Below are 23,929 nucleotides of genomic sequence, written 5' to 3'. Positions count from 1 at the left end.
CATCCTCAGTGGAACGCTGAGTGTTCAAACCCATCCCAGAATTATCCTGTTACACCTGATCCTGGAAGAAGCATCTATAATGCTTTGGGGTCAAATGGGAGGTGCTGTCACTGCTTTTGCTGGATCTTTCCTGTGGATACCGGGTTTTTATTCTGGCCTGTCCCTTACACACCACGTGCAGGTCTTAAATGGTTCAGGAAGTTATATGGATTGAAGGTGGCTGTCTATTCAAGGAGAAAACAGCGACATGCACCAGGACGTCGGAAAAACCTTTTGTAGCTGTCAGGTTTCAAAGGAAACAAATTGTCACCGCAGACTCCTTTCATATCTCTGCATGCGTGTGTGCTTTCCTAGCTCTGATGAGGAAAGCAGGGGTCAGCTAGGTGATTTCGTATATAGAAAGGCTGTGAATGGCAGAAACTATGATTAATATTACAATGAACTCGGATACTGATTTTTTTTTTTTCTCTTAACTGCGCTTTCCATTCCTTTGGTCTCATAACTTGGTTTTAGTTTTGATTCAAACCAACCCTCCACCCCCCCACCCCCACCCCCCCCAAGCCTGTGATTCAGTAGGGGGAAAAAATGTGTTTTGCAGTAACGCAGCAAAGATGGTGGTGGGTGTTGGTGTTAAATGAGCTGTGTCCGCCTGGGGAGCAAGAGGATGGGTTGTTCCTTGTAGCTGCAGCCTTGTCCCATGAGAGCGGAAGAATGATCTTGTGGTGAAGGCAGTGGTTCCTTTACTTGGCGCTTTGTGGCTTTGAGCAAGCCACTTGCTGTCTCCGGGGCACTGTTCATCATCTGTTCCATGGTAGGGAACTGCTGTTTTTCTTCCTATCCGTCTGGCCAATATAGATTAGGATTTCTTTGGAGCACGGCACAAGCGCGCGCAGCCAGGCCCTGATCTCGTTTGGACAAATAGGTTGCACCATGAAAATAATTGCCTCTTGCACAAATCCTGGTCTTGGCATTTGAACCAGGTTGCAGCCTTTGAAGCCAACATCTCTAAAGCTACTCATTAGATTCATCCCAGTGATAAAGGCTGAGGAAGGAGCCTGCCAGTGTCTGATCTCACTTTGCATTGAAGCCTGTAGCAACTCCCCTGTCTAGCCAGTGTCGAGGCAGGACGCTAGCAAGCACTTAGGTTGGAAAAGGAGGAGCAGCCGGGATTATGGGGGGGAAGTTCAGAGTGGCCCGTCAGTGCTATTGGGTTACGGTTAGCCCTACTTTCTCCTATTCATTTGCCTTGCTAATCAAGGCCACTCCTAGTGTAACCCTATCGCTGAAGGGGGAAGCTTGGCCTCTAGAATAGGGAGCTGTTATCCCCTGCAGCGGCGCACGCAGCTTAGGATCCCTCCTCCAGGAACAGTTATTAGGAGTCTCTCATTCTCCGTACTTCAGGGGGCCTCTTGGCCTTTCTACAGCAGCTTTTCGGAGCCAGACTTTTGGAGTAACGGAGCAGAGATGACCCCTCTCACATAACTTGGCATGCACAGAAAGGTACAAATCACTCCTCGTACGTCACTGTGGATGTACGCGCTGCATCCTGTCCACACGTCTGTTGGCAGCATGTCTTCGAGGTGTGTCCTCCGACTCTAACCTGGCTTTCCAGGCTAAGCTGCACAGTCTGTTCAGACAGTAACCAGAGCCTGGCCGCGCTTTCCTGGCTTTTTGACTCTCTCGAATGCGTTCATTTTGCAGCTGCAACAAAAAACAAATTCCCAAGAAAACACGCAAGGCGGACAAAAGGCTTAAGAGTCACTACAGTAGCCTTAAATTTTGCTTAGCTTTTGTTAGAAGCTGTTTTGTTTCTCAATTTACTCGTCTGGCAGTGATCCATTTGGCAATGGGTTGCGGCTTTACTGTGCCAGAAGCTATATTGACTGAAAATAGCCTGCCTTGGTGAGTGGAGCTATTGTCGTCCCCCCCAGTTGTGTACTAAACAGCTTTCAACTCGAGTGGATTCCTTTTCTAATCCCAAGAAAAGAAATTACTGGCATCGAATTGCAGTTGACCCTCCATTTGATGCTTTCTCGGGTTTTTTTCTCCCTTTATGGTGCTTGCACTGGTTTTTCTTTTACTTCCTCTGCATTCCTCAGGGCGGAGATTGCAAAAAAGTTGTGAGAAATCTGTATCCCCGACTTGCTAGAAGCGCTGTCTGCGTGGAGCAGCGCGCACAGTCTCTAAACGGGGAAAGTTCATTTGCAATGCTGGGAACAGAGCTGGTTCGTCTAAAAACCGGGGGGGTCACCGGTGGCTGTGTCTTGATTGCAATAGGAATAGAGGCATAGCAGCCTACTGCGTGCTGCTTGGAGCTCAGCTGGCTCATTACAGAGAGGTTAGCAGTAGGCATCAGAGCCAAGGAACATGGTTTAATAGCACCCAATAAGCCGAAATCTGGTTCAGGTGGCTTGGAATATGGCTGCTTCTCAAAAGGACTGCAAACTGTCTTTGCTTTCTGTCCAAGCAGAGCTTTGACTCCTTCCAGCTGTGCTCTGTACCACCATACTCCACATATTCCCTTTATAGGGGATTTGTTATTGGGACAATCTCTGCAGGTCCTTTTTTTGACAAGTACAAAGCACCAGTCTCTGCCATTTCTTATATTAGCTGCTCAAATTAACGTGGGAAAAGACCCTTTCAAAAGCTGCCCAGCTGGTAGTAAACTTCCCCAAACTTTGTTCCTGAACTGGTGTGTAGAGGAAAGAGAAGAATTATACTGTTTGGTTGCAGGTGCTTAAGATGTGTATTGCTTAGCTGGTAGGATGGGTAAACTTCCCCAAACTCTGTTCTGCCATGCAGAAAAGATGGTCACATTGTACTGTATGGTTTTGGCTGCTTAAGATGTGTACAATTAAACCTGCAGAAGAAACAAACCAGTGTTGTTTGCAGCTGAGAATCAGCAAAACCCATTGTTCAAGGTCAATGCTTTTAACAAAGCTTGCAGCCTTTTTGGACTGTTTCAGGCCTGGAAAAAAGGGATGGATGGAAGGAGAAGATTCTTCTTCTCGTATACTTCATTTCCCCCTCTACGCATCATTAATGTGGTGGAGCCACACAACTGCTTTATTGTTGATGCTTGCCAGGTCCTCATCCTGGGTATGCTGCACATGTGTGGAGGTGGTCAGCAGTCTGGTGGATCATCACACTCGCATATTGGACTGTCCTTTTTAAGCCAATCTTATGAAGCGTGGCATTAAAGCATCCAGCTCCAGGGTGGATACTGTTTACTTTAATCCAGAAGTTGTGCGGGAGCTCGTACCTGGGTGGATAGGGTGTTGGGTTGCTTACGATCCGCTTGAGATGAGAATCAGTCTCATCCCACTTTTTGTGGTGGTGTTCAAGTGCCCATAGGGAGAAGGTTGATCTTTGCCAAAGCCTGGGCTGAAGAAAGGGGTAGGCAGGAGTCCTGCAGCTCTTGTTTTCAGCCTTGCTCCTTACATTTTATACTCCGGGGTAAATTGCTTAGTCTCTCCTGCCTGTGAGATGGGGCTGAGGCGCCAACTTAACAATAGTGCAGCATTGCATAGCTCCATGCATTCGTGCTTGGGAAAACCTGCCTGCTTTTCTGATGGGAGGCACTGTGTGCATGTCTGGTAGAACAGGTATATTTGGCTGATGTAAGCTTGGACAGTGATTTGGGCACCTTCCACGTCTGGCACAGGCGGTCCCGTCCCTACCCTTCCTCCACGTCCGCCTCTGCCACCCTTGTGCGTGTGAACAATTTCTGTGCTTTAACGTGCTGGAGGTTTCTTTCGCTTCTACCTGGGCACTGCCCAGAGCTGGTCACAAGGAACTCTTGTGTCTCTCCTGCGAGGGAAGCCACAGCTTCGAGGGCCGCTGACCAAATCGAGTCCTGCTCTGGTGTAGAGGCAGGATTGCAATCAAGTAAGCCCTGAAGTCTCTCAGCCTTGCTTGTCTGGCTGATGATTTCAGAGAGGTCCCTCAGTGTTTTGCCTGTTGCTTTGTGGACTCCTGGCTTTGTTTTTTCCAGTATTTCTTCCCCTGCTGATTTAACTTTTTCTCTCTTAAACAGCCCCTCACATGGTACTGCAGGGAGAGAATTGGGGCAGGAGGCATCGCTTCAAAGAGACCATAGCAATGCACTTCTCTCCCAAGCAGAAAGCGATCGTGTGGTTATGCTCAGAGCAGGCTCCTGGACTGAATCCCAGCCCATTCCCCCTATTCCTGTTGAGCAGATGACCATCAGTTTTCCTGTAACTGCCACACATTCATGACCGGTCTCTTCTCTCCCCTGAAATACTCCCACAGGTCGCCTGAACTGGTGGGTGAACGTTGACCCCAGCTGCCAACGGCTACTTCCTCTGGCCACTACAGGGGATGGGAACTGCCTGCTTCATGCCGCCTCGCTAGGTAAGATGGTGTGGTGGGGGGGAATAATAGCAAGGAATGAGACAGTGATCTGGTTCTTATTCCTGCCTGCTTCTTCCAAACGTGCCTCTTCCTGGTCCTTCCTTCCAGCCCTGTACACAATATTTGCTGTCTCTGATCTTGAAAGCACTAGGCCCTGCCTTGTAATGTGCAGCCTTGGAAGTGAGACTGAGGAGGCAGCTGAGAGAGGCAGGGATGGCTCTGCCTACCAGCACTTCTGTGATGGCCTGTCCTGGAAGCAGAATGAATAAATTCCCTTGCGTGCCAACTCTCCCCACTTGAATGAGACAATCCCTGACCTTATTTTCGAGCACGTAGCACTTTCCCACTGTGCCTGAGTCCCATTATGTTTCAGTAGGCTGAAATCCACAGCTCCTTCTTTTCTTTCCCCTCCAAACGCGTGTATTTTTAGCTATGGATTTCTGAAAGGAAACTGTATGGAGGAGAAATAGGCTCTCCTGCTGTGAAAATGTGGCAAGCAACCATCCTTGGCACTGCTTAGGCAAAGATAATTTTATGCTGGAATAATACAGCTCGGGCTTCTTTCCGTCTTGCAGAAAAATCATACAGCGCAGAATCTTTATTTAATTGCCTTTGCTGCTAGACGCAAAGCTCAGGATAAGATTGCACAGCCATGACACGCACAATATAAGCAACCCCCTCCACTGAGGCTTGCAGAAATATGCAGTGGAAGGCCTCTCTGTCAACGTGCGAGTCGGTCACTAGGAATTTGTAGCTTCCTGGGGACTAATGAGCTGCAAGGTCATGGCAGCAAGCAGATTTTGAAATGGTGGGTCTTATTAGGGTTAGGGTGGTATGGGAGAGAGCATGGATAAAGGCAGGCGAAATTGTGAAAAGCTTCTCAAAGCACATATTGCCAGGCTTCAAAGAACTCCAGTGCTGAGTAATCGTATAAATAGGCTCATCTATTTTTGAGAAGCAAGAATTTTTGTAAGTGACATCTTTTATTGGACCAGCTGTATGGTTGGTATAGATATAGGCAAGCTTTTGGGTATCCTGGTACCTCATCTGTTGGGTTTTTTTCATTCGCTGTAAGAGGAAGGATGATCTAGTTCATGGTTAAGAATTTGAGTCCGGACTGGAAGAAATTGGGTTAAGTTCCATCCCCTCTGCAGGTTTCATCTCGGCAAGGTCTCTTCAAACGGGGCATCGCAGGGTAGATAAGTCAACACACAGCTGTGAGATGCTGCAATGATGGGGCTACATAAGTATCCGGGTTACTAGAAATCTGGACATGCCACTCACTGCCTTGAGCTGCTGCCCTTTCCTCTCGCTATATTTGTAAAGACATAAGAGAGAGAGCAGAGCTGACCACGCATCTAATGTTTGGGCACCGCTTTCCAGACTCGAACTGCTTTAAGTGCCCAAGTTCCCCAGGGACCTCCTCAGTTTAAGCGTCGCCACAGTAAACGCTCTGAGGCATCTGAGATTTTAAGTGAACAGAAGTGGTATATTTCCTCCTTGCGGCTGGTTTCCTGAGAGCTGGGAAGCCAGCCTGTCTCCTGTATCTCATTATCTAGGCTGATCTGTATACATCTGATATAAAGCTCCTGTATGCTTTGTGTATCCATGCTAAGAAGACTTTTTTAAAGAACAAACGCCAGCTCTGAAGCAGTTGTGCCTTCCTCCCATATTTTTTTGCTATATAAAAATCCTGTTTGGGGCAGGCTGCAGCATGATTGGGTAAGCTGGGAGCTGAGGATTCTGCAGTTTTGCTCCCTGGATGTCTTTGCTCATGTTAGATCATTTACCAGCCTCAGCTCCCAATCAGTAAGATGTGGTTACTTCCTTGTTTTATATGGTAATTATAAGGCTTTTCATGTGTGATCTTTAGAAAGCAGAGGCTGGAGAAATGCCAGCTACTGTTAATACTCTACCTTTTTTTCTCTCCTCCGTGTAGGCATGTGGGGTTTCCACGATCGGGATCTCATGCTTCGCAAATCCCTTTATACCTTAATGGACAAAGGTGTGGAAAGGGAAGCCCTGAAGCGGCGGTGGCGATGGCAGCAAACACAGCAGAACAAGGAGGTAAGCAACTCCTAGAGAGACAGCTGTCTGTTACAGGGATGGGCTTGAAGCATTAGAGAAGAGGCTTTTATGTGGTGGAAGCTGCGTTGGGCAGGGACTCCTTGCTGCACACTAGAGGCCTATACAAGCTGCTGTGTGAAGGTGGTAACACAATGCTAATAACTGTTCCCTGATGCAGTCCCTCCTGTTTGCATCTGCGCTGTCTGGAGGTGACAGGATGTGACGATTGCATGTTTATTTTAGAGACAAGAATTGCATCTGACTGCTGTTAAGACCAAGAGAGAGATGTCTCAGCCCCAAGCAGGGCACAGGCCACGTCACTAAGAAAGGGTATTCACACTTCCTCCACATTAAACTCCCATTAAGTTGTGACACTAGCCCAAGACAGCAAGGTGGAAAATTACCAGATGTCCTTGCATAGCAATTGCAGCCCCTTTCTCTTCGGGATGGGGAGAGTTTCTGTTTCCATCCCTCACTGGGTGCTGCTTTATATACTATTTAGCTCTCAGATGGAGGATGAGATTGTTATTTGGGCAGCTTAGAAGAAGAGGGATCCTTCCTTGTTAAAACAGGGTATTTAAAAATCCAAATGGTCTTTGCACTGATGTTGAAATTCTGGGCCTTGGCACATCATTGATCTTCCTTGTCTGAGCTCTATCTCATGCCCAGGAAGCATGACTATCTTGTATGTCTTAAAGACCTTTTAAACACTGTACAAACAGGGCAAGCCAGTGCTTCTCCCTTCTGTGTTGGAAGATCTGTCTGGGTCTTGACCTGGCGTCTGACACAAGCATTTCAGAGTTCAGAGCATGTTCCCACCAGAATTTGCTTGGATGCATGAGTTACAATTCAAAAGGCAGGTCAAGCAAGCATGTAACATTCTTGAGGAGTGTAGTGTGAGAGAATAAACAGCTGTGGTGTCCTCCAAAGAAGCATGGCTTAATTTAAGTGTACATGGAGGAACCAGATTGAATAACAAAGTGGCTTGGATGAGGGTGTGGAAAGCACTCTGTCCAAATTCGCAGATGGTACCAAATTAAGGGGTAAAGTTAACACGCTAGAGGGTAGGGAACAAATCCAAGTGGATCTGGACAGATTGGAAAAGTGGGCAGAACAGAATAGGATGCAGTTCAACAAAGACAAGTGCAAAGTGCTGCACCTAGGGAGAAGGAATCACCAGCACACTTACAAGCTGGGGGATGACCTTCTTAGCAGCACAGCAGCAGAAAGGGATCTCGGAGTCATTGTTGACACTAAGATGAATGTGAGTCATCAATGTGATGAAGCAATCAGTAAAGCTAACCTCACTTTATCATGCATTAGCAAGTGCATGACGAACAGGTCCAGGGAGGTGAAACTTCCCCTCTATGCGGCATTGGTTAGGCTGCAGTTGGAGTGCTGCGTCCAGTTTTGGGCGCCGTACTTCAGGAGGGATGTGGACAACCTTGAGAGGGTTCAGAGGAGGGCCACTCATATGGTTAGGAGCCTGCAGGCAAAGTCTTACAAGGAAACATTGAGGGACCTGGATCTCTTCAGCCTCCGCAAGAGAAGGCTGAGAGGTGATCTTGTGGCCGCCTACAAATTCATCAGGGAGGAGCAGCATGGGATAGGAGATGCTCTGTTTACCAGAGCACCCCTTGGAGTAACTAGGAACAACGGCTACAAACTGACAGAGAGCAGATTTAGGTTGGGCATCAGGAAGAACTTCTTTATGGTAGGGGTTGCCAGGCTCTGGAATGGGCTTCCAAGGGAGGTGGTGCTCTCCCCTACCCTGGGGTCTTTGAAAGGGGGCTGGACATGCACCTGGCTGGGGTCATCGAACCCCAGTGCTCTTTCCTGCCCAGGGCAGGGGGTCAGACTCGATGATCTACTTGGGTCCCTTCCGACCCTAACATCTATGAATTAATAAATATTAGATGATGCTGATGAATTGGCAGCTTGTGAATTGGGAGTCAGGTTGTCCAAGTTACTGTACTTCCAAGTTCTCTCCCCCTGGCAGAGACCCCTGGGGAGATGTGCATTGTACATGGTTTGTGCAGGGCTACGCAACATGATACTCCCCTTTCTTTCTGTACCCACTTAGATTGGGGTGACATAGTCCATGTTGGCAATAGCCCCATTCTTCTAGGTTACCACCTCACTGCTACTTCTCATGTCCTGTCTGAGATTATTGATGACAGGTATTTAGCTGAATTTGCAGATTCATTAGAATCGCAAGGTAGCATCATGGGAAGTTCAGGGCACAGCATCTTTCCACACACCCACCAAGCCAGGCTTGGTATGTTGGAGTTCAGACTCAGGTTTAATAACATCTTTTGTGATCTTTTTGGTTGAGTGAGAGTTTCTGACACTTTACCTTTCCTTGCCCTTCTTCATGGGCATGTTAGTTGTTCACTGAAGATCTTATGGTAAGAGGATGGGGCATAATTTCTTATCATCCAGCTGTGAGTTACTGAAGCAAATACTTTTGTAAGGCTAGTTTTAGTCTACCAGAGGTGGCGTGTGTGTCATGCTGTTGGCCAGTTCTTGACTCACCTCATCAGCTCCTCAGGGCAGAGATTGGACCTTTCTCTCATTTTATGCTTAGCCAAGATATAGCAGGATCATCCCAACGGGAATGGAGATGCATGATGTAATACGAGGTGCCAATAAGTGATCACAACCATCTCTCTACATCAGTGTGTCTGAAATGTGTATGAAATGTATGCGTGATGTGTAGACCGAAGCAAAAGCATATCTGAGAGTATAGGTAGTTTAATTAAGGTGCCAGGGTGTAGGTTGTTGCCATGTTGGTCTAAGGACATAGGTAGACAAGGTTCTTTGGGTAAATCTGATATCTTTTATTAGACCAACTCAAATAGTTGGAAAAATTCTTCTTAGCAAGCTATCGGGCAAAGAAACTTGTCTGTTAATTAATGTGCAACATACAGAAGACTCAGTAACAGCTGAACATCTTCCCCTTTTTCACTTAAAAAATCTGTCTTTTCTATATTGTGCATCTCTTAATTTTTTTGGAAGGCTTAAAAGCCATGAAGGATGCAGACCTCATAGAGGCAGTTTTAGACAGTTTTCTTGCTGTTCAGTCAGGAGGGAAAATAAATTGCTTTCTAAAACAAAACCTAACTCTGCTAATCCAGTTATAATTTTCTGCTACTTTCTCAGTACATTAGGCAGTGTTTGGGATCAAGATGCCTTTGGTGTAATTTCAGGTATTCAAACACTCTGGCTTTAAACATTTGCCTCCAGCAGATAGAAATGTGTTTTTTCTGATCAACGCAATCTGTTTCTAAGTCTAGATTCTGTCTTGGTCACTCTTTCCAGATCAGATCACTGCAGACTTGTTTATGTGGAAGGTATTGGCAGTCTTGGCTCTGTTCTGTAGAGAAGTTGATGCCAGGAGGAATGGAACCAGTCTGCTCGTGGTAAACCCATATTCTGTGCTTCTGTTTTTTCAGTCTGGTCTTGTTTACACAGAAGAGGAGTGGCAGAAGGAGTGGAATGAGCTAATCAAGCTTGCATCGAGTGAGCCCCGTATGCACTATGGTACAAACGGAAGCAACTGTGGAGGGTGAGTGGAAGACGGCTGTGAAAAGCCAGCAGGTGTCCCTGACAAGTTAGGTGGCTCACAGGCATAGCTCAGTAGCCTTTCATCTGAGGTGCCTTTGTGTCCAAGGTCTCCCAGGTCAAGAACAACATAATTCGGTGATCTCACTAATCAATACACAGTTTGTGGGTAATTGCTGAGGAGTGGGGCTATACTCAAGGTCCAAGATAGTCAGAGAGTCTACATGACTCACCCTGTAAATTATCTGGGGCAATGGGTCATCTTTTCCTTGTGTAAATTGCCTAACACCTGATCCTGGACTTTAGTGCCGCTGCAGCCAAATCTCTGTCTGCAGTCTGGATCCAGCTGCCAGTTTGTCTCTCTCCAACATGCTCCTATCATGGAAGAGTCTGAGCTCAGTGTTACATATTCTTCCTTCCTCATAAAGCCAGACCCAAATTAACTACTCGATGCCTTCTAATGTTTGGACCACTTGTCATCTGACTCTCAGCCAGATGGCAGAAACAGAAGTAAAAATAGCCAAATGCCAAGTTAACAATAAAGATGAAAGAAATTTAATCTCCTCTGTATTTGTGTTCCTGAGGGATTAATATGTCCCTGCAGAGACTCCTGTGAAATCCTGGTTGGCTGTGTGTTTGCAGTAAGCATGGGGCATTAGAGAACACAGCTAAGATGTTATCTCTGGTTTAAAGGGAACATCCGTTGGCCTCAGTTTTGGGGCTTGGATTTAACCTTCTCTGCTTTCATCCTCAGTGGGGCTTCAGCTGAGCACTACAGCACCCCCAAGCTTTCATGTTCCACGTTCTTGCTATCTGTATCAAGGGCATGGATCAGCAATGCAACCCATTTGACATGGTAGCACAGTTAATTTAAGGGATTGGCTTTCTGCCTCCGTCTTGCTCTCTGTGAAATGGGTTGGTATTCACCAGTACACACCACTCTGAGAGCTTTAGGAGGAAACACTCTATAGAAATGCCAACTATTGGACAGTGGGCCATTTTTGTATAGATCTAGTCAGGATCCAGACCATCTCGAAGATCAACTAACAGCTTTTGCCCCCTCTCTGATTCCACTCTTCACATGAGCTATTTCTACTTGGGCCCATATATAGACTTTGTTCCTAGTCCGTTTTAAAGCTGATGATTAAATATGCAAGAAGCCAAGGGCTGATCACATTTCTCGTTGCTCATTCCCAAGTGTTGAAAGCTCTGAGGAGCCGGTATACGAGAGCCTGGAGGAGTTCCACGTCTTTGTCCTTGCTCACGTGCTGAAGAGGCCCATTGTGGTAGTGGCAGACACGATGCTGCGAGACTCCGGGGGAGAAGGTAGGTCCTGACAGTCCCGCAGCCCCCTTCACTCCACTGCAGAGGGGCTTTGCTTTGAGTACAGCTGAGTTTCCCAGCAGCTCTTTGAGCCTTAGTATTGTTCAGGAGCAGAGACGCATCGCACTTCCTCTGGGTTGTAGCACTCTGGCTCAGGTCTTCAAACCCAATCCGGTTTTGGTTTGCATGGAAGCTGTGAGGTTTCATGCCACTAGACCCCTTCATTATACCAAGCTTCAAAGAAGGTACTGGGGCAGACTAGACTTGATGTTCTGTTTTCCAAATCCCGTGCCCCCACGCTCTCATATGCAGACAGGGGAAATTCCACTGCCTCCGAACATCATTTTCCACTAGCAGACTTCTGATTTCCTGTCAGAAGAGATGAATCAATTACTAGCTGCACGCATTGCAAACAGTGCAGAAGGAAAGGAGGTGTGTATAGATAATAAGGTTTAATTCTGCAGCTGTGGGCCTCTAGTTAAACATAAAAGGTTGTGTCCATGTCTCCTACAAATGAGTTTAGGCTCATCACAGATTTACAGAAGTTTAGGGCTGGAAGGGACCTTGTGAGATCATTGGGTCTAGCCCCCCCTGCTCTCAAATGTAAAGGGTCAAACAAGCTTGTTTCCTGGCTGAGTTTCCAGTAAGGACAGTTCTTTTATAGCCTTATATGAAAAAATAATGCTTCACAAATCCTTTTTCCCCAGCATTTGCTCCGATCCCCTTTGGTGGCATCTACCTGCCCCTAGAAGTTCCTGCCAACAGATGTCATCGATCACCACTGGTACTGGCTTATGATCAGGCCCATTTTTCTGCACTGGTGTCCATGGAGCAGAAGGAACCTACAAAAGACCAAGGTACATGTTAGAATCCAGCTGGTGAATTTTAAGTCACAAGGCAACTGGTATGAGATGCATTGGAAGTGCCAGTGATTGCATATAACTTGGTGCCCCATGAGCTGCTATCAAAACAGACACCCTTCTTGGTAGTGTCAGCCAAGGGCTGAAACGGAGACTGAGCCCCTCTCTCTGCTGATGGTGATCCATCAGCATGGGAGTCCTAGACTGTGGCTGGCTCCTTCTGTTCCGCACCACCTTTATCCACATGCACACATCTTGCTCAGACGTCTGTTCTTCCATGCTCTGACCAAACTGTATCATTCCATCCCAGCTGTGATCCCACTGACGGACTCTGAACACAAGCTGCTGCCCGTGCACTTTGCTGTAGATCCAGGGAAGGACTGGGAATGGGACAAAGATGACAACGACAACGTCAAACTCGCAAGGTGAGCTCTCAGCTGGGTAGCAAGAGCAGCCGCAGTTGGGCAGCTGATCAGTTTATCTTCACCTAATAACTAGGACTGCTAATTTTTAGCATCGTGACTCATTTATGTTTGGTGTGAAGATCAATAGAGATGAAGCAGGTTTTTTCCTTGATTAGCTTATTCAAACCTACTGTGTGTGTCATATTGGTGGATTGCAGCAGCTTATGTAGAAGCAGCTTTGGTACAGATTCACCCACTGAATAAATGGTGAGGGGTCACATTGTGCTAAGAGGGGATGGGGCATCTGTGAGATAACAGGGCTGGGAATGTGGTCCCCAAGCTTTCTCCCTAGCTTCAGTGCTGATTTGGGGCAAGACACGTAATATTTTCCATTCCTAGATCCAACTTCATGTTATTGCCCCGGGAGTTAAAAAATACTTCCTGGATGGTAGCAACCAAACGTTGGATGCTCTTATCCTTTTGTTTGTAAGACTGTAGGGGTACAAGTTGTAGAGAGAGCTAAGATTTAAAGTATTTTATGTAGATACAGCTACAGAGGTATTACAGTGAGCAGTACATATTTTTCTCTTTCCTGTCACCTCTTGATCTACAACCTCATTGTGGGTGCAGTTGAAAACAACGTTTTTGACCTAATGGAAAATGTTATGAAGACGGCTTTTGTTATAAACATCTTTGAGGCTTTTTTTGATGAAAATCATTTTTCTTGGAAAAGAGAACACCATTTGCAGACAAGCTGTATTTAGATTCTTGTATGACATCTGCTTCTTCATTCTTTAGGGATCACATGTACAAACAACCTCAAATCTTTAATTCCTCCAGTAATCTTGTAACTCCAAACTAACGCAGAAAAATATCTTTGGAATTTGGCCACTGTGCTCACGTGGTAACATCGTATTTTAAATTTTCTGTGATTTAAAAGGATCTCATGGAGGGCCTTGGTGACCTTCTACAGTGCAGTCTTTGTGTCCGTACTGCCAGAAGATTAACTTGCCTTGATATATTTTTATGCAGTTCCAGAACTTCAAATAGATTTATTTTTAAAGACGCTTCTCTAGGATAAATTTTAATCTTCCACACTTTTAATACCCAGTAAATTAGCCCAGTCAGGTGTTCTTAACATCTTCAGCCAGTTTAAAAAATGGGATCTTCTTGAATAGCTGATGGCCTGGTATACCTGTTCATTAACTGTGCATTTTTATGCTTGATGTCATCTAGTGCCTGATGGTTCAGGATTTCACAGGTGACTTGTTATTTTCATAGGGATTTATACCCTGCCAAAAAAGAAAGCAACTCCCCCTCCTGTCTTGGCTGGACCATTACCATATATCAGTGTCCTCAGACTGTTGCATCACAGATGAGTAGATTTATCGTGGTGCCACTGCTTTTAAAGGGACACTGACCAAACAACAAAAAAATCAGTACTCAGCAGGTGCATGCAACAATTTCACTTTTCCAGCTTTAAATTACTCGATGTGATTGTGGCTTGTATTTAGCACTTCTTTTTGTCTTCTGGCACATTCTCTTTCTATGTTCACTTTGCGTGATGTAGAATTTCTACATACTAAAAATCTCCAAATGTTTTTTAAAAACAAACTCCTTTTTGAAGAATGCAAAACCGCTCAAACCTTCTCAAATAATGGACCTTTATATTATTAAGAATAAAACGGTTTTGTTAATGTTTAGCTGGTTTCCCCTCCCCTGGTTCTTTTCTAGTTGCAGCAATGCTGCTGATGTGTTTGGCACGTCAAAATAATAGAAAATGAGGGTGGGAAGGGACCTCAGGGGTCACATCTAGTCTGACCCCCCTGCTCAAAGCAGGATCATCCGCAGCTACATCATCCCAGCCAAGGCTTTGTCCAGCCTGTGTCTTAAAAACCTGCAAGGATGGAGACTCCATCACCTCTCTGGGTAACCTGTTCTAGTGCTTTGCTACTCTTCTTGTGAGAGAGTTTTTCCTAATATCTGACCTGAGCTTCCCTTGCTGCAACTTGTGACCATTGCTCCTTGTTCTGTCTCTGCCAGAAGAATTCTAATTTAAACAGAAGGCAGACAAGGTTCCTTGGGTGAATTTGATATCTTTTATTAGACCAACCCAAATGGTTGGAGAATAGTTATTAAGCAAGCTTTCGGGTTCAAAAACCCTTCGTCAGGCTAAGGAAGCATTTTAAATGGAAATATTTTTTACAAAACAAAAACCGAATAAAACCATCTTGAGAAATTGCCTCCACACAAGATATTTGAGGGGCTAAAATTAACCCAACTGTCCCTTTTACCGGTGACCTATAAGTTCAGTTCCACTTAAAAACAGGGTTTTGAGTCAGTTATTAGGTTAGACAGAAGCAAGCCTGTGTTAGCAGAAGAGAAAAGGCAATGACGTTGCTGGATGCAGAGTACTGCCGTCACTGAAACGCTCTTGTGTGGTTTCTTTCCTGCCTTTCTCTAGTGTGGCGTTGTCATTGGAAGCTAAGCTCCACCTGCTGCACAGCTACATGAATGTGAAGTGGATCACCCTGTCCTGCGAAATGCAGGTAAAGAAACAAAATCCTCTATCCTTGGAGAGCTGGGGGAGGGGACGACTTGTGTCGCTTCCTTTCATGTTGGTTTCTATAGGCTCCTATTAGAAGGCACAGCTTTCATCAGCAAGATGAGGGAAATGGCACGCATCTGTACAGCGGGGTAGTAGGGCATACTATTCTGTTGCTTGAGCCCTCCATGTAAACACAAAGGACCATTAATGCAGCCTGCTACACAATGCCTTCTGGACCTGACAAATCTCAGTCTAACCCATACTCCACTGGACTCTTGGTTTACAGTCACCGGAGACTGACTCAGGGTAGCAGAGAAGATGAGTCAGCTAAACTCTTTGCCAAGGGCCTGTTATTTTAAGGGCTCATTTGTAGCCTTCTGAATATTTCAGAAAGCTCCCTGCTGTCCCCCTGCCAAATCGTGGTAGCTGTCTTAACAGTTTAAATATGGTTTAAATTCTGCCAGGCTCATAGAAACTATCTCCCTCTCTCTCTCTCTTTTTTTATTATTATTATTATTTAAAGGAAGTTGTAGCTCTGGTAATTTAGGACCTAGTTGTGCTTCTAAATGCCTGTGCAAACTGCCAAGCTTCTGTTTGAATCCCTTCCAAGAACTGGAGTAGATGCCGCCAATGTATGCTCTGTGCAGACGGGCACGAGTGACCCCGACTCAGTGCTCTCCTTTAAATATCCCTCCTGGCTTTCGCGGGTTGTTTACACTGCTTGGCCTGCCTGAATTTCAGCCTGTCGTGAAACACCCTGCCCCAGTACAAGCAAACGTCGCTCATGAATCATTGTGGTACAGTGACCCCTAGTGAAATGGGCTGCAGCCCTCAGCTCCAGTAACTTTCTGGTGGCTTCTCAATTATAGTCTTGACAACAGAGCCTCAGTATTCACACGGCTGTTCTTCATCCCCCCTCTGCGTCCAGGGTGACCTTTCCTAGGCAGGCTATTAGTTGTGGCTATTTCCAGGAGGCATCTGGAGCTGGCTTCGGAGTTGTCTTGGAGTGGAAGTCCTTGAAAAACCATTAATTCCCTCCCTCTCCAGTAGAACAGCCCAGTAGTCACACTTACAATGTGAATGTACCTCTGGGGGCAAACGTGCAGGTACCCTCCAAACAAGGCATGTCACAGCCCTCCTGTCCAGTGGCTCAGATTTGACTTACTGGGTGGGGTTATGCAGGAAGGCTGTGCAACCTTGCAAAGCAGCACGCTCCTCTTCATCTCCTGACAGGGAGTTAGTTGTGTGCCTGTCACCTCTGGTTTAGCACCTGCACATCGTAGGAAGGGTGAGCAGGGCATCAGCAATGGGGGGAGGGTGTCAGAATCCCACCCCCCGCCCTGGGAGTTTTTGCCATGGCAGAGGCAGCTGTGCCCTGGGGTTGGGGGGCAAGTGGGATAAGTAGAATGAATGGTCCTCCCCCCACAATCCCTCCAACCCAGAGGCTTTGCCAGAGGAGGCATGGCCCCTGCATCCAGTAGCATATGGTGGGGAGGGGAGCCCATGCTATGGGGCTGCTGCTACAGCAGTGACAGCAGTATCAGCCACCTTCACTTTGCAGAGAACCTGGGTAGGTAAGACTTCCCACTCCCTGCCATGGTCAGAATCCCACCCCACCATCACCCTGGGTGCTCAATAAGCTTGCTAGATCTTTTCCTACACATTGCTGAGCCAGCGGCCTTCTCATGCATTGTCTCTTTCCTCTTCAGGCACCCCTTGCCCAGCCCGAATCCCCCACGGCCTCTGCCGGTGATGATGCCCGTTCTGCCCCAGAGTCAGGCGAGTCAGACAAAGAGTCGGTGTGCAGCAGCTCCACGAGCAATGGGGGCAGCAAGGGCAGCAAGGACAAGGAGAAAGAGAAGCTTAAGAAAGAGCGGGATAAGGAGAAGGACAAGAAGCGGGCGGACTCGGTGGCCAATAAACTCGGCAGCTTCGGCAAGACCTTGGGCAGCAAGCTCAAGAAGAACATGGGTGGCCTGATGCATGGCAAAGCCATCAAAGGTGGAGTGAGCAATGGGCAGGGTGATACCTTGGAAAAGAAGAAGAAAGGCTCTTTGAAGTCACGGAAGGGCAGCAAGGAGGAGTCCTCCCAAGGGGACTTGTCATCACCTGTAGAGAAGACCTGTCCAGGGAAAGCAGCCAGCGAGAAACAGACAGATGCCTGCAAATACAGTCAGGAGGTCAAGCTGAGCCTGAACATCCTGCGGGCTGCCATGCAAGGTGAGCGCAAATTCATCTTTGCTGGCCACCTCAAGACCAGCCACCGGCACCAATACCAGGAGGAGATGATCCAGAGGTACCTCCTGGACGCTGAGGCAGAGCAACAGCAAAAGGAGGCGGAGAAGAAGGCACTGGGCAGCAACGGGGCCTCCAAAAAGATGGAGCCCGACGGGGCAAATCCTCACAAGGGGGAGGACATGATGCTGAACCCAGCCTACTCCCAGCTGCCCCCCACGTACAGCCTCCAGGCCCCAGAGCTGGCCATGGGGGGAGCCAGGATGACAGCGTTTCCTTCCAGTTACTCCGGGGTCTTCACCATTCCCAGGCCCTCTGTGGTGAGCAGCACGGACGGCTCCCACCCACCCAGCTATCAAGACGCCAGAAGGCAGGTAGCAGGGGGGTCCTGCAGCAGCCTCCCCGCGTACGCGACCTTACCCAGACATTGCACTCAGGGGCGGCCTCACCCGTACCAAACCAGCCCTTCCCACCTGGGGACGTTCTCCCCTACCGAGATGGACATACCCCTCAATTACCCCGTCGAGTGCGACAGCCCTCCCTGTGGCGCCCCCCACAGCAACGGCTACAGGGAATACGTAGAGCAGGATAGCTTGCAGAAGGGAGCAGCCACGGACAAAAGCAGAGGCTGTGGGCTTTATGGCGTTCAACAGACCAAATGCAAGCAACCAAACTGCAGTTTTTATGGGCATCCGGAAACCGGGAATTTCTGCTCCTGCTGTTACCGAGAGGAGCTGAAACGCAAAGAAAGGGAACGAGAAGCACTAATACACCGGTTCTGAGGGCTTGGCCTCATGTTCACGTCTTGGACCCATGAAGTATGGGGAATGCAATAATAATTCTTTCCATGCTCCTCTTTCTTCCTCCCTCTTGACCGGACGGGGGGTGGGAGGGGAGCGGCAAATGTGATTGTGCTATTGTGTGTATAGTGGCAGTCCATTTGAAAAGGAGGCGAGGGGGTGAAAAAAAAAAAAAAGAAGAGACAACCCTTCCTTCCCAGGAGACTGAAAGAGCAAGAGAGATGCTATCAAACAGGCTTCTTCTGGTGAAAGGGGAGCTAAGATAGCAGCCCCTGTAGGGCTCCCCCCGTGGGGAGAGACGCCAGGTTCTTACCCGATCAAATAAACCAGACCAAAGCTTTCAAGTTAAGGCGCGTGGAGAGTTATCCTGCCTGGGGTCCTATTCTGTTGGATTCCAACTTAACCTAATTTAAAACAGCTTCATTTTTTTTTTTTCTTTCTCTTTCTTCTCCAGCAGAGTTAGCAAAAAACCCACAAAAAACAGCCCAGCAATTTCAGTTTAAATCATGGACCTTTTTATTAAGAGATTTTAACACTGGTTTTATTTTTAGTCTTTGCTGGTACTAAGAGGAATTTCAAGTTGGAAATGGACTAGTTTTCCTGCTCCCTTTAACTTCCTGGGGTCCTGCCAAGCCCCAGTCTTCTAGATCACTCTCACTGGATGTCTTCTGAGCACACCTCCTAGCAGCAGGGTCAGGGCTGTACTCTTCAGATGGGCTTGACTATATTTTTAAGATTTTATTTTTAAACCTTTTTTGAGGGGAGGGGTTTTGGAGGGAGGGTGTCAGGGGTGGGGCAGGGGAAGCAATCTTGGGTGTGTGGGTTTTCTTACAGAAGTACTGTGCATAGCCGTTCTGTCAGTGATACAGTCAAACCGACTTACTAAGAATCAGCCCAGAAATCGGGTCAGTGCCTCCATCAGCAATAACCATTGGTGTGGAGAAGCAGAAGAGACCGGCCAAGCGCCCTGCAGCATTGGAAACGACAGCCCTCTCCCGGTTTGCTGCTAGCTTCAGAAGTGTGTGTGTGTGTGTGTGTGTGTGTAGATAGACAGACGCAGACAGACAACCAGGTACATGGATACGCATACACATACAAACACACGCACGCAGACGTGCACGCGCAGTTTTGTACTTGATCAAGTAACTTCCAGACTACCTCTGTTTTGTCGAATATGATGAACTTGGCTCCAGTTCTCTGAACCCAGTGCTGACTTTGAAACGATGGGTAACAAAGATATTTTTGATCACGGGTCTGAAGGCCGCACTATTGAAAAAACCAAACCACCCCAAAACAAACCCCCTAATTGTTACATAAGTTAAACACACTTTGTGGTCTGCAATTTTTCCTTCCTTCTTCCCCTTCCCAATCTCTGCAGCAAGAGCCTGGACAAACAAGAATCATACTCAAAGGAAGTGTTTGTGGTGGACCTAACTTTGCACAGGTTTTTTCTTTTATTTGTTTTAACCATCTATCCCAGGCTAGAATGCTCCATCCTTCCAGGCTTTTATGGAGCACTGCAAAACCATTCTCCATGTGGAAGTTAAATACGGAAATGGTCCTGGACAATGCAAAATGCAACGTTCCCTTTGTTGCTCTTCAGAGAAGTGACTATGCAAGGAGATGCCATTTGAAGCCTGCCTGCTTTTCACTGAGCAGGTGAAAGTGTACTTACACTGGAACATCTCCTAGAGCCTTTTTTTCACTAAAATGCTAAATCTTTATCTGAACACCCATGTTTTACCAGTTTAACGTAAGGGTGTTTTTAAAACATGGTCTTGTCCGCAAGAGAAAGCGGCATGGGTTTATCTAAAGGTGGGTTTGAACCATGAGGCGCTGTTAGACTAAGCTCAGCCGGAACAAACGGCAACTCTGGGTTTGTCATGGCTTGGCTAAATTGAAGTGTTAAGCAGGTGTGTATCTTTGCACTGAAAAGGCCTTAGCTCATATGGTGCTAACCCCCTTTTAGACATCCTGATTTGGGTTTGAAAGCCATGTTTCAGTTGAGTTTTCACCTCTTTCCTTCTCAGCTTTGGCTGCACGGATACAGGCCAGCTGCCTGTTGGGTTCAGGGGTGTTCTGTCAGCCTGCCTCATTTAACTGCATTGATTTAAGCTGCGCCTTTCATTGAACCAGTGCTGTTTTCCATGCAGATAAACCCTGCAGCCCCTTTGCGCATCCACGGCTGCCTGGAAGTCTGATAAACCATCAATCAGCCCCATATTGTGGGCCCTTTCTGCTGCCAAAGCACTGTCCTGCAACTTCGGTGCAGTAGGAGAATGTTTCACCTGAGTATCATCTTTTTTCCTTCCCCGGATCCAAAACAGCAGCTCTGCATTGCAGAGGATGACATTTTTTAAGCTCCCACTCAAGTGATGGGAGTGAAGGGACTGTATTTGGCAGGGCCTGTCTTCACCTGGTCGTGAGTAGGAGAAAGGCGAGATTGATGTATTTCCAAAGGGGATTTAGCTCCATTTCTGGCTTGCTCCAACCCACCATCACCATTTGTTCCATTTGGACCAAACCAATAACAAGCAAAAGCCCATGCTCCTACTTTTAGCCCCCACAAGCAAGGTAGTAACATGCTCCTGTCCTGATGGCATCAGCCTGGGCTTTCACTAGAGCTCAGTGATTTTTGACCGTGGAGCTGAAGCATCAGAAGCACTTTCTACATGTCAGGCCCCTTTTTAAGGTGTCTTAAAAGGACCCCCAGAAGGCGAGACCCATATTCACAGCCCACTGCTGACAATCTCGGTGGTAAAATGTGAAGCTAGACCAAGCAATTAATTTTTAAAGCAACTTCATCTTGGAGACTGGCAGCAAGCTGTATGCACAACACTTGTTCAGAGCCACCCTGACCATAGCTGGGAGGATGCTAGCTACAGATTACTAAATAGGTCAACTCTTCCAAACAAAATCCATTTCTCTCTTATGTGCTAGCAAAATTGTCACTGCTCTGTTATTTTTTTATTCTATTTTTTCTTTTAAAGGGAGCTTCCTTGGGTGCTTCACGCTGTCCACTGACAATGATCTTATTAAGGACGTTTGACTGTATTGTCAACCCTTCCCAGGCTTGTTTGAACCCAGATTGCTATACTGTGGTGTGAATGTAAAACCTGTACATAGTTGATAGGAGTCTGAACGAGTGAGAGAGAAACACGTACGGTCAGACTGCCGCATGCCAGGACCCAATTGCTTTTAAAGTTGGGTGAAGGGGGCAATGGACATTTGAGGAGGTGAAAGGCACGTTGTTTTCTGGTTCAACCCAGACAAGAGATTTCTTTAGGGTCTTAACCTTGCGGTTGGCTTCTGGCATTGGCTCGTCTGGCCCTTTTTTATTATAATTACTATTGCGGTTACGTCTAGTTCATAGCTTTTTTAATCAAAAAGAAAAAAAATTGAACTTCAGACAAAATTAAGTTTCCACTAAAAGAAAAAAGATATTTGAAGAGTATTTTTTCTATAAAGGACAGAATTTCAGCTATTACCCTGAGCACACCCGTTTCCAAAGCCTGCCCGCCTTAACTACGTCATAATGAATTGACTAGCAAGAAAATTGATTGAATTTTTCTGTAGAACTGCTAAGGATTTTTTCAGGTCATTTTTGTTTCCTTTATGGTGAAACTTTTTAGGGGGGGGGAAAAAGGGGGGACTATGAAATGCAAATTCTATTTATTGAAAGAATATTAACCATCCGCTTTCCTTCTTTTGTACACATCCTTAAATCCATCGCCCATGCAGCATGAAGATGGCTGTTGTGAGGTTAAATATTTTACGGTACCTATTTTTTTAAAAGTGGGTGGGGGGAGAGGGGAAACACAGGGGAGTGGGTTGGGAGGGAAAACGACAAAACAAATCAAGCAATTTCTGCTCTGACGCACCTTTCATTTAAAGTGAGCACCAAATGCTCCACTTTTGTATGCGTGGGGGGGGGAACCATGCAGTAAGGCGAGTTTCTGTGTCCAGGTCAGTGCATATCTCACACAGAAGCCAGCGAAGAGGATGCCGAGGCACAAGACACACGGCAGACTCCCCGAGGACTAGCCTCAGAGACAGAAAAAGGGCACTGGATCCTGCTGTCTTCGTATAAGTGCACTTAGGGGTGCAGTTGCAAGAACTGTTGCTTGCCATTAGGACCGGGGTTTCCTGTGCAGCCTCCTTTAATTCTGCACCATCCTGGCTTTGGAAAGCTACATTAGAGGGTTTTAAAAACTATTAGAAGTTAAAATATTTTAATGAACCATTAACAAGCATGTCATCGTGCTGCCCTCTGCCCCCGGGTGACCCTCTGGCTTTGGGGCAGAGGAAGCATGGTTGAGGCTAGAAGGCTCGCTGTTGTATTTCACCTACTAGACTTGATTTCTGCCAAAACCCAGATGTAGTATTTGCTTTTTATAAGAGTGACTTTTAAAGCCACGGATGATCTTAGCAGGCCTGTCGAGTCTCCATAGGAAGGTTTACCACGTCTCTGCTTTTCACTAGTGATATGAGAAGTGACCTGAATTAATTCTTCAATTGTTTATTGACAAAAAAACCTTTTTTTTTTTTTTTTTTTTTTAATTTAAATATTGGGTTGGCAACTTTTTTACTCATAGTTTAAATGCACTGCTGTAATGAACACTAGGTGGCGCTTCGTGATCAGTCTTATTACACCGTATATTTTCAGTTATGCTACCATAGATTTCACTGACCAATAAAAAAAGGAAAAAAAGAAAAAAAGTTCAACTAATAACCGTGGAGTAGCAGGTGTGACTTTTCTTCCACTTCCTACTGAAATGAGAGATCTGGGATTTGTGTGTGCATGGCCCTGGCGCGCACACTGAAATTCACTGGTTAATCGCACCATGAATTGAACCTGGCCACACCTGCAAAGATGCCACCAGTGAATTGCATGAGAATTACTTTGTGGTTTTGGCCAATCTGCAGGTGTGGCCGGTCTCCACTTATTGCGTGATTAGCCAGTGAATTGCATGAAAATTACTTGGTATCCAGGTTGTAGACTTACTGGTATAGAGGCAAAAGCAATCAGGACTTGTGGTAGAGGTGATATCTTTTATTAGACCAACTACATTTTTGCAACAAAAAAAAAAATCTTTAATTTTTTAAAATGAGAATTACTCTGCACTTGTTAATCGCGCAATAGGTTGAGACCGGTCCTGTACCTGCAAAGGAACTGTCACCCCATAAAAATCTCTCCAGCTACAAAAAGAGCCAGCCTGCTAGAAATGTAGTGCTTGAAAATTTGTAACAACTCTACAGCTGGTTTCTGTCCAGCTTCAACTTGAACACATAACGGGGCTGTGTGTGTCAATAGCATGTGTGAGATTTGATTTATTTTTGTATTCGAGTAGCCTCTAAAGGCTTCAGGTTATTCTGTATCAGGTACAAACGTCTAATAAAGACGGTCTTAGCCATCCACCACTCCGGCATTGCAAGCCGCCAAATGTTTTTAGTATGGTGCTGTAGCGCATCCCCTTAGGCCAGCACAGTGTGGCACAAAGGTAAGATGGGCAGAAAGCCAAACGCTGGTCTCGGGGGGAGTTTCTCCATTGATCTGGAAGCCCAGGGTCGCCCAGTGTATTGCGTGCATGTATATTTCTCCTTTCCAGAGCTACGTTAGCTGCAAAGAGCCATCACACTCTGTTTGCAGCTTGGGAATTTCAGCAGGGTTTGAGAGAGGTCAGTGCCCAAACCCCATTGGCTAGCAAAGGGATTTGGAGACCTAACATTCTTAAGGATGGGAATTTCCTCCTA

General features: G+C 46.5%; 1 protein-coding gene across 2 annotated transcripts in view; it reads left to right on the top strand.

Annotated features, from left to right (window-relative positions):
* OTUD7B (OTU deubiquitinase 7B) overlaps positions 1-23,593 on the top strand; it is a 52,932-nt gene extending 29,339 nt beyond the window's left edge. For both annotated transcript variants that reach the window (XM_025215280.1, XM_006033501.3), the window contains exons 5-12: positions 4,273-4,374; positions 6,314-6,441; positions 9,897-10,009; positions 11,204-11,331; positions 12,036-12,185; positions 12,499-12,613; positions 15,057-15,141; positions 16,850-23,593. In XM_025215280.1, the coding sequence (XP_025071065.1) occupies positions 4,273-4,374; positions 6,314-6,441; positions 9,897-10,009; positions 11,204-11,331; positions 12,036-12,185; positions 12,499-12,613; positions 15,057-15,141; positions 16,850-18,157 (2,129 nt within the window). In that variant the 3' untranslated portion in view covers positions 18,158-23,593. The remainder of the gene's footprint in view (positions 1-4,272; positions 4,375-6,313; positions 6,442-9,896; positions 10,010-11,203; positions 11,332-12,035; positions 12,186-12,498; positions 12,614-15,056; positions 15,142-16,849) is intronic.
* Positions 23,594-23,929: the final 336 nt, after the last annotated feature.

The sequence above is a fragment of the Alligator sinensis genome, unplaced genomic scaffold, assembly GCF_000455745.1.
Source record: "Alligator sinensis unplaced genomic scaffold, ASM45574v1 scaffold735_1, whole genome shotgun sequence".
Classification (NCBI taxonomy): domain Eukaryota; kingdom Metazoa; phylum Chordata; order Crocodylia; family Alligatoridae; genus Alligator; species Alligator sinensis.
The sequence above is the reverse complement of the archived record's forward strand: the minus strand, read 5'-3'. Positions and strand labels throughout refer to the sequence as shown.